The sequence below is a fragment of the Epinephelus moara genome, chromosome 18, assembly GCF_006386435.1.
Source record: "Epinephelus moara isolate mb chromosome 18, YSFRI_EMoa_1.0, whole genome shotgun sequence".
In the NCBI taxonomy this organism is placed as follows: domain Eukaryota; kingdom Metazoa; phylum Chordata; class Actinopteri; order Perciformes; family Serranidae; genus Epinephelus; species Epinephelus moara.
In genome coordinates, this window is record NC_065523.1 from 31,630,243 (window position 1) to 31,640,677 (window position 10,435).

General features: G+C 42.8%; 1 protein-coding gene across 1 annotated transcript; it reads left to right on the forward strand.

Annotated features, from left to right (window-relative positions):
- Positions 1-3,246: 3,246 nt before the first annotated feature.
- Positions 3,247-9,974, forward strand: pglyrp6 (peptidoglycan recognition protein 6). Its single transcript, XM_050068325.1, has 5 exons — positions 3,247-3,414; positions 5,985-6,797; positions 8,229-8,439; positions 8,540-8,834; positions 9,888-9,974. Exons 1-5 carry the CDS (start codon positions 3,345-3,347, stop codon positions 9,915-9,917), a joined length of 1,419 nt encoding a protein of 472 aa, XP_049924282.1. The 5' UTR covers positions 3,247-3,344; the 3' UTR covers positions 9,918-9,974.
- The last annotated feature ends 461 nt before the right edge of the window (positions 9,975-10,435 follow it).

Here is a 10,435-nt window from a genome sequence, read left to right on the forward strand (position 1 = left end):
CACCGCCCCCTACTGTACGGGAGCGTGCTAACAGACGGAACAGAAGTGACCATACCTTTTCATTACTTTTTTAAAATAGTAAATCTTTAATGTTAAAACGTCATAAACATGTGGATGATAATCTAGTTAATTAACAATATTTTGACATTTATTGTTTGTTTTTCTTTTTTGAAGAAAGTCACATGCACCTTTTTAGAAGCAACATTTTTAACTCAGATGCAATAGTTGTGTTGCTGATGAAAATATGGAAACAGTCTTACATTAATGAGTTAAAAAGTAAGAGTTATCAATGTTTATAATCTAAAATACCATATAAAATATCCTTATATCATTTCAGGTCATTGGATGTAAAAAAGTCTGAAGAACATTAAGAAATAACCATTTGGCCGAGAAGCTAACTGTTTATCCATTTCATCAAATAACCAATTGAAAAAAAGGCGACAGAGTCCATCCATCCATCCATCCATCCATCCATCCATCCATCCATCCTCATTTGCATATCCCGGGCAGGGTCATGGGGGCAACAGGCCAAGCAAAGTACCTCAGACGTCCCTCTCCCCAGCTCCTCCTGGGGGACCCCAAGGCGTTCCCAGGCCAGATGAGATATATAATCCCTCCAGTGTGTTCTGGGTCTACCCTGGCGCCTCCTACCAGTTGGACGTGCCCAGAACACCTCTAATAGGAGGCGCCCAGGAGGCATCCTGATCAGATGCTCGAACCACCTCAACTAACCCCTTTCACTGTGAAGGAGCAGTGGCTCTACTCAGAGCTTCCTCCGGAGGTTCGTGCTCCTCACCCTATCTCTAAGGCTGAGCCCAGAGGGAACTGCCCATTGGTCCGACAGCCCATTATTCTGACAACCCATTGGTCCGACGACATCCCATTGTTCTGACCATATTAAACCCATTGTTCCGAAGTCCTGTTGTTCCGAAATCATCATGATGCCCTGTGGTTGAGGTCTGGTTAGGTTTAAGCACAAAAAACACTTGGTTAGGGTTAGGAAAAGATCATGGTGTGGGTTAAAATGAAAAAGAAAGTGGCAAACACATATCGGAACAACGGGATGTAGGACTAATGGGATGTCGGACCAATGGGCTGTCGGACCAATGACATGGACCCGAGCCCAGACACCCCACAAAGGAAACTCATTTCAGCTGCTTGTATCTGCGATCTCATTCTTTCGGTCACTACCCAGAGCTCATGACCATAGGTGAGGGTTGGGACGTAGATGGACCAGTAAATCGAAAAGTTCGCCTTTTGGTTTAGTGTCCCCTTCACCATGATCCATCTCATGCTCCATTCTACCTTCACTCGTGAACAAGACCACGAGATACTTGAACTTCCTTGCTTGAGGCAGTAGCTCTCTCCCATGGCCTTAGTTGTGGAGGTGCTGAATCTCATCCTGACTGCTTCACACTTGGCAAACCGCCCCAGTGCATGCTGGAGGTCACAGTGTGATGAAGCCAACAGAACCACATCATCATCAGAAAGCAGTGATGTAAATCTGAGGTCTCCAGACTGGACCAATTCCTCCCCACAGCTGTTCCTTGAGACCCTGTCCATGAAAGATCGAAGACAATTGACAACCCTGGCGGAGGCCCCTTTGGAAGCCATAAAAAGGTCATGGTCCTTTAACAGCTGGTAGCAGTGTTGGGGAAAATAGTGCCACAATGAGCGGTGTACCAAAACTTCTATTTTTCAAACCCCAGATTGTCTCCTATATTGGCAGTAAACCTGAGAGCAAGACAGGTGTTAACATATTTTGGGTGCTTCATACTGATGTGTTTGCTTGATGAGCATCATGTGTTTCCTGTCAAAAATCTGTCACAGTGGGCACTTTTCACCTGCCATACATGCCACTCTCTTTACCCAGTAAATATCCACCCAACCCGCCTCTCCACCACACCTACTTGCCAGCCTATCACCTAACCACACATCTCTCATCCTGCCGATCCACCACACCCATCTCGTCAAGCTAATGCCTCTCACCTGTGGATCTTTACCTCCTGCTGGTATAAAGACTCCCACTTCACCATCCACCTGTGAACTTCTTTGGATTGCGTCATCGTGTGGCTGCACATTCCGCCTTTGCGCGTTTGAACTGTTTGTTTTTTGTGTGCATCCAGCAGACGCCACTGACACACCTGTTCTCTGCTTCGGTGCACCACACCAGGTACTACACCTGTGTCTTGGAAGGTTTCAAGCAAACAAATTGACCGTCACTGTTTTTTCATCTGCCTGCTTACTCCGTGTTTGATAAGTGGTTTCATTAAACGCTAGTAGAAACTGTCCTTCTTGTCTGTGGTGCTGCATCTGGGTTCTAACCACACCTGTGACCTGGTGACTGGTTTTAATAAACTTTGCAAAGCTGAGCCTTGGAAACCAGGCTATGGTATCAGCTGTGTTGTTTCCAAAGTAATCGTATTTACAGACCATTTTCACAGCAGATAATGAGCACATGTCCCAGGTAAAGCGTTTATTATGCTGGTTTACTCTCAGCAGCAGTGAAATGCAGCAGTTATTAATGTTATTAGTTTCACTTGTGTTTTACAAGTCATGCTAGTTCCCTCAACATCACCTTATCGCTCTTGTTCCTCCCTCTAAACGTCTTTATTAATACAGTGAACAGATTTATGACTTTGACCTTTGTTATTTGCATCCCAGACCTTCTGCAATGTATTTTCCAGTTCACCCTGAGACAATGTCCACTTCCTGTTCTTGTCCTCATGTGACTGCTGTAACCACAAATCTGTGTCTTCTAGTCCCACCAGTTAGTGCACATATAAACCTGACATGAAAATCAATGATGACTAAATCAGTGTGCTGATATACTCTGTCACTGCTGCCCAGCTAACACGTGATTCATGGCTCTGGGACTTCCTCAGTTTTGCAGCCCTGGCTTTGTGTTTTCTGAATGTTATGGAGAACATGCGTATTGCCTCACAGAGGACTGCCAGTGATTTGTACAGTTTCTACGGGATAATTTGACTCCCAGGAGGTTTGTTTCACAAGCACTAGCCTCAGCAACTGCGACAACATGACTACATTACTTTTACAGAACTTGAGAATTTCTCGAAAATGTCCGTGTCCGTCACATCAACAGTGTGTGTGTTGTTAGTGGGAAGACCTTGAGCGGAAAGGACAAACGACTCCACACTGCCTTCATTGCAGGTGCCAGTTTCCCACATTGCTCAGTGGGCCACGCCAACAGATTGAACGCAGGCGTATCTACAGTATGTCCACAACTGTTGCATAACCACCCACTTACTCTGCACGTGAACTGTATAAGTAAGAAAGACAGCAAGGTAGCAGGCATTTAGAGCTCGGAGCTGGAGGTGTTCAGGATGGATAAAGGCTGCTGGAGACAGACCCTGGCTCTTGTTGTGGTGGTGCTGGTCAGCACAAATGCAGAAGGTAAAGACATTTGTTCATGTTTTCACCAGTTTTGTGAGATGAATTATGACAGTTGATATATTAGATTATTTAGAATGACAGAAACAGTATTGATTTAATGTTTTTTATTACTCAGACAAATTCAGCACGGAAATTTTTTGTGTCTTCTTGGCCATTTGTACCTCTTCACTGAAGAACTTTTACTCTGTTGAACGTGAACAGCTAACACATGTCCTTTTTTGTCCATGTGTGACCTCACATAGACTCATACATGAGCTACAGCTGAAATAATAGCAATTATAATAATGAATATTGTTTAGAAAGAAAAATCAGTTCAGATACCAAGGTATTTTGTCTTGGATTCTAAATTAAAAATTGAAGCAAATATTAGGAAAGTGTCCAAGGGGAACTGCCCATTGGTCCGACAGCCCATTGTTCCGACCATATTATACCATTGTTCCGAAGTCCCATTGTTCCGAAATCATCATGATGCCCTGTGGTTAAGGTCTGGTTAGGTTAAGGCACAAAAACCATTTGGTTAGGGTTAGGGTTAGACTAATGGGCTGTCGGACCAATGACATGGACCCGTCTCCAAGACCATCGTCTTTGTCTTCAGTGATGAATGGAAACTAAAAGTTTTGAACTGGTCCAGTATTGAGTGATAGCGTTGCAGCCTGTAGCAGCAAAACAGGCTGCAATAACCACTCAGGGTATGTTCACACCGTAAACTGACCTCTACTAAAAGTGCTCAGAGAGGCTCAGATTTTTTAAATTTTTTTATTGATCTTTTTTCAGATATAACATGACATTGTTCATAAACATATTTGATTATAAAACATTGAAAGTGGTCATTTTAACATCACATGTCAAACAGCAAAATCAAACAAAAAATGCATACATGAAACATTATGAGGGAGATGAAACCCTGGATATAATACACTTTATGTGTTTTTATTAGACATAATTTTTTCAATTATTTGAGAGATATTGTGTTCAACACCAAAAACAGACGGATATTTGACGGATCCGAAGCACTTTAGCTTTATGGATGTGATACTTGCCAACAAGACATAAAAGCTTGAGAGCACTGTCAGTAGACTGTTGGGACCTGACCTCATAACTCGTCTCCAATTATTGGGAACTTGTGGTTCAAAGTGTCGAAATGGCTATTGGAAATAATTAATGATTATTATTAATTATGTTAAATAATGTGACTTAATGTGCATTAAATCACCTCGAGGAGCCCCATTCCTGAAAAGGGAAAAATGATAGCCTATTAATATAGTCTCAGTCTCATAAAATACAACAAAACTATCAATTTGGAACTCTGATTAATAGTTAAATTAAAAACTATGATAAAAGTTGCTGTATAAATAACAAATATTGAAGGAGTATTGAGTTCTTGACGCAACAGAGGACGACTTTTCATTCACTCTTATGCAATATCAAACAGACTGCAGGTGTGATTTCGAAAGTATTTCTTCATAATGAAAGCAAAACAAACAAATCACACAAAGTCTAACTAGTCACTATATACAAACATGGGTGTGTGTGTATGAGAGAGAGAGAGAGAGAGAGAGAGAGAGAGAGAGAGAGAGAGAGAGAGAGAGAGAATAAGGTGTGTGTGTTAAACACAGTCTGGACCACAAACTAAATGGCTGGCAACTGCAAACTACAAGATGGCCAAATCAATTAGCCTTGGTTCTGTGAGTGATGCAGATTTATCTAGCTAATCTTCTGCACATAAATATAAGTTTTATAATTATATCAAATATGTTCATATATTTTTGATTGGACCAACTTTCTACTTAATTTAACCGACTGTACGTCTTTGAATTCCCTCCAAAAAAGTGCGACACTTCCTGAAAATGGTCTAAATGGAATTTTTTTTGTTTTGTTTTGGAAGATGCGAAACTACAAACAGTGCAAGATGGCTTCAGGGACACACAGTAAATTATGATTTTTTTTTTTTTTTAACTATAGTTCCTCCTAATATTCTGGTCTTGTCTTTTTAATTTTTCATGTATATATCTATTTTTTGGGGGGCGAGAGAGTACTAACTAACAGGGAAAACATGACTCCAGGGACACAGAAAATTATTAAAATAGAATAAAAAATAAAATAAAAATAATAAAAGAAGCCCTATTCTTAATATGAAAGGGTTTAACATGGCCTATCAAATATTGACATCATGGTTTGAGTTTGTTTTATTTCTATGGCTCACAGTTCTTGCAAAAAATCAAGCACATGTACCAAAAAAAAACCCTCAGTAAAGTAAAAATAAAACAAAGTATTTTTATGTGCCTCATTGTGCATTATCCTGTTTACAAATGGTGAAGAATAATTTTATTTTATTTCAGCCACTTATTATATGTCATGTTTTATTTATATCAATAAATGTTAAATTGTTTTATTTTTTGTTTTATGTGGCTTAATATAATCTCAGCATCACTAAAAAATGAATGAATGAATGAATTAATTTGACATATTAAAAAAAAAAAAACATAAGAGGGTGAGGTTGTGTGGGGCCACAGAGATTGATTTTCATCTGATGACAAACATTTTTATGTGTGTCCTGTTCTCGTCCCCAGCCTCATTTTCCCGGCACATGAATGACTTCATCAAGGCGGTGAAGCAGGTGGAGGCTGGGCACCCTGCGTCAGAGCCAGTAGCTGTGTTAAGGAGGCTGCGGCAGGCAGCTGGCCTTAATGATGCATTCATCCAGCACTTCCTCGGTAACGCCAACTCTAGTGGTCCTGAAATTGGCGCTCACCTCTCAGGTTACATTAAGAAGGCCATGCATCACAGGATGACTGAAGACACTAAAGAGGAAGGTGTAGTTCTGACACCTGACGGCACCACTGTCGCCCTCACACCGCTCCTCCTGGGCATCGAGGCTGGTCTCCTCTCCAAGACGGCGGGGCGTGTGCGGGGCCTGTACCAGCTCACTCTGGCCAAAGACCTGTCCAGCTCTCCTCTCACCCAGCGTCTGGGACCTGACGGCTGCTGGGACAGCCTCACCTCTCCACAAGTCTTCACCCTCCTGGACAGCCCCTCTGTGCTCACCACTGCTCAGGTCAACGGAGGCATGGACGGCGTGGTTCTAGGCATGGAGGTGTCTGACAAATCTAAACGTCCTCTCAAGCTCAGCAGCCTGCTGACAGAGTACTACTGCCACCAGCTGGGCAGCAAAGGACTGGACGCAGCCCCACGCCTCATCAGCAGACGCCGCAGGGAGAACTTCAGAGGACTGGTTGTCCCTCCATTGTTGACCAGAAAGGTGGTGAAGTCAGTAGAGCTGCAGCGGAGACTGAAGGGGCGCTCAAAGATGGACGTGAAGGAGAAGAAGCAGCTGACGGCTGTGGTCAGAGAGGGAATGAAAGAGTTCGTCCACATGTACATGGGTGAGCACGAGACCAAACCACAGAAGAAGTGAAAGGAAACTATTGTGGTCTTCAAAATCGAGAATAATAAATGCTGATTATTATGTATTTACTCAAAGCTGGGGTAGACAGAAATCTGGAAATCCTAAGCCCCTCCCACCAGACGACCACAGGCATTATGCACACGCTTTATACAATAACCCAGTGTTTCCCGTATATTGATTTATTTAACCTTATTTCATTGTAGAGTTGCATGCAGCTCATTCTCTCGGCCCCTCCTTGCCTCTCTCTTCTTCTTATCAGACCACAAATGAGACAAAAATAAGCTGATAGCCATCTCACAGTCCCTCCGTCTCGCTCCCCACCACTGTGGACTGCTTTGCCAGGAGGACACCGGGCATCAGCTTAGGAGACCGACCTTCAGTCGAGGCTGTAGCAGCTCAAGTTCAGCCAGCACTTACCCCCCCAGCGCCGGGTGTCACAGGGGTCTAACCTGTGTAACAGCAGCAACAGAAAGTTTGCTGATCCGGCGGGAGTCGGGGCTGTCTGGTCCCTCAAAGCTGGGGTTTGCACTGTCTGGATTTGTGTTGCTGCGGCTGCTGCCTGGTTCTCCTCCCAGTGAAGTGGTCTGTAGCGGGGGGAGTGAGATGGAGGACACACTCTGATTTGAGGCTTTAGCTAATGTTAGCTGCATAAACATGAATGTTAAGCACAAGGCTTAACTCTTAACAACATTTTCTCTCCATTTCTGAAACACTTTGCCGATGTTACGTGTTTTGTTTATTGCCGGACTGTCTTATAAACCCTTTTAGGGCCGACGTCACTTCATTAGCTGGAGGCAAAGCACGACTCGCCACCACAGGGCTGTAGGCTACATAGGAGTCTTAAAATGTCATCTTGTTGTGTCACATACCAGCCGCCACTGCCCGCCAACGAAAACAAAGATAACTATGGTCAAATATGATAAGACAAAAGGACTGGACGGAGGCGATCATTAAAAATGCTCTCACTTCATATCAGGTTAGGGAAAAAGTATTTCCTGTTGTAGGGATGAATAACATTATGTGCAGTAAGGGTTATCATGTCCACCTCATCAGAAACTGGGGAGGGATTAAGAGGAATATTGGATTTCTCTGTAACGCTAACTTTTTAGCACATTAGCTAACGTTAGCTTCCATAGCAAAACAAACTGGAGGAAACCTTTCAAGTGTCGTCCTCCTTTGTAAGATTGGAATAGTAATCAACCACAAAGCTTCCTGTGACATCATCCGTCCACTGAGCGAGAGCATACGGGTCTGGTCCCGTCGGTCAGTGTTTACACTCACGAGTGACCTGACATGTTTTATTATGGGATTTTTGCCCAGTGACCCCAAAATAAAACTGCCTACCCCAGCTTTAAATTAACTAACATTTACCAACCGGCTGTGGTCACACTCTGTGAATGTGTTTCAGATTGCCCACCCATGATCCCTCGCTGTATGTGGGGTGCAGAGCCGTACAGAGGAACCCCCACCAACCTGTCCCTCCCTCTGTCCTTCATGTACATCCACCACACTCACACACCCAGCCAGCCCTGTCTGACCTTCGAGCAGTGCTCTGCAGACATGCGCTCCATGCAGCGCTTCCACCAGGAGGACAGAGGCTGGGACGACATAGGATACAGGTACGAGCGGTCGAGTTTAGGTCTCATGTCAAAAACACAGCACATGTGTGAAATTCATCACCCAGCTTACAAACGTCTGAGATACTCTGCTCTCCCAAAGCTTTGTCGCAGGCTCTGACGGGTACATCTACGAGGGCCGAGGCTGGCTCTGGCAAGGAGCCCACACCCTCGGACACAACTCCATAGGCTACGGGGTTTCCTTCATCGGAGACTACGTCACCAGGCTCCCCTCCCAGCATTCCATGGGGCTGGTGAGAGATCAGCTGGCATCATGCGCTGTCGGTGGTGGCCGACTGGTTGCCAGCTTCACCCTGCAGGGACACAGACAGGTGGTGAACACTTCCTGTCCTGGAGACGCTCTCTATAATGAGATCAGAGGCTGGGAACACTACGGGGTACGTAGACGCATCAGCAGGTGTTAAATCTCTCTGATAGGAATGAATTGAATGTCCAGAAGAGAACTGGTGTTATCTGCTCCAAACTGCCCTTAAAGGGACACTTCACCCCAAAATCAAAAATACATTTTCCTCTTACCTGTAGTGCTATTTATCAGTCTAGATTGTTTTGGTGTGAGTTGCAGAGTGTTAGAGGTATCAGCTGTAGAGATGTCTGCCCTCTCTCTAGTATAATGGAACTAGATGGTACTCAGCATGTGGAGCTCAAAGCGCCAAAATATACATGTTGAAGCTGTTATTTCAAGGTAAAAAAGTTGCATAATGTTGCTTGAATACCCTGATTTAGCCTTTTCCATATGGGTGTGGCGTCCCTCATTATGTCTCTTAATCCTTGTTGGACATGTCAGGACAGACAGGGTTTGTCTAACGAGAGCAGGAGCACCTTGGTATTTGGAGCAGTGCTCTCTTCTGTTTTGCAAATCATCACAACTGATGGTTCTCACAGTATTTTTGGGCACACAGGTCTCCTTTTTTTTTGTTCATTGCATGGGTATGTGTAAATGCATATGTGTAAAGTACAGTGCTTATGAGTAATCTTGAGGCCCTTGTACCTCATTTGAGTACTTAATATTTTGTACTTTATACTTCTACCATCAGAACTTTTACCATATTTATCTGTCAGCTATTGTTAGTGGTGACTTTCCCAAACTTGTCACGTTTCAGGTGTTATCTTCGTTAGCAGTTTCCCCAAAGACACATTTTGTCCACAAAACAAATATCAACTTCAGGACGTTGTTCTTCTTCTTTCCAACACATTTAATCATCTCACGACCCCTCAGATTTACCCTGAGACCCTGTGGAGGGGCCCGACCTTTAAGTTGGGAACCACTGGACTAAACTCTCTCGAGCAGCTACACCAGTAAAATAATGTTTACAAATGAATGCATCCGTATTTTTGGATTGTTCCTTTTACTTTTGTAAAAGACCTGAATACTTCTTTCATCACTGCATATCTGTTATTGCATCTCATATTTCACTTTTCCTGTCTCTTAGGAGGTCAAGAAAGGAAGACAATCGGCTTAAGAAGAAAAACTTTGAATAAATCAAAACTGAACACAATAAATATTTGTCTTATATTTATGTTCTGATTGTTGCAGCTTTCTTTTGTTGCACCTAAGCACAAGTCTGAGGTACTTTTACCTTCCTACATTTCAAAAGGGAAATATTGTATCTATTTTACTCCACTGCTTTATCTGAAAACTTTAGTTACTTGTTAATACAAAATGTAATCAACTAATAAATGATGATGTATTAATATACATAAATTATAGGTTAAGATACGTTATTGAACCCTGTGGGGAAATTCAAAAGCTATCCATAAATATATTAAGTAATTACAATTTGCTCCACATTTATCACCTGCAACCAGTGGTGCAATGTAACTAAGTACATTTACTCAACTTAAGTACAATTTTGACATACTTGGACTATACTTGAGTATTTCTATTTTATGCTACTTTTACTTCATTACATCTCAGGGGGAAATATTGTACCTTTCACTCAACTGCATTTACTATGTTACCTTTTACATTTAAAAAACA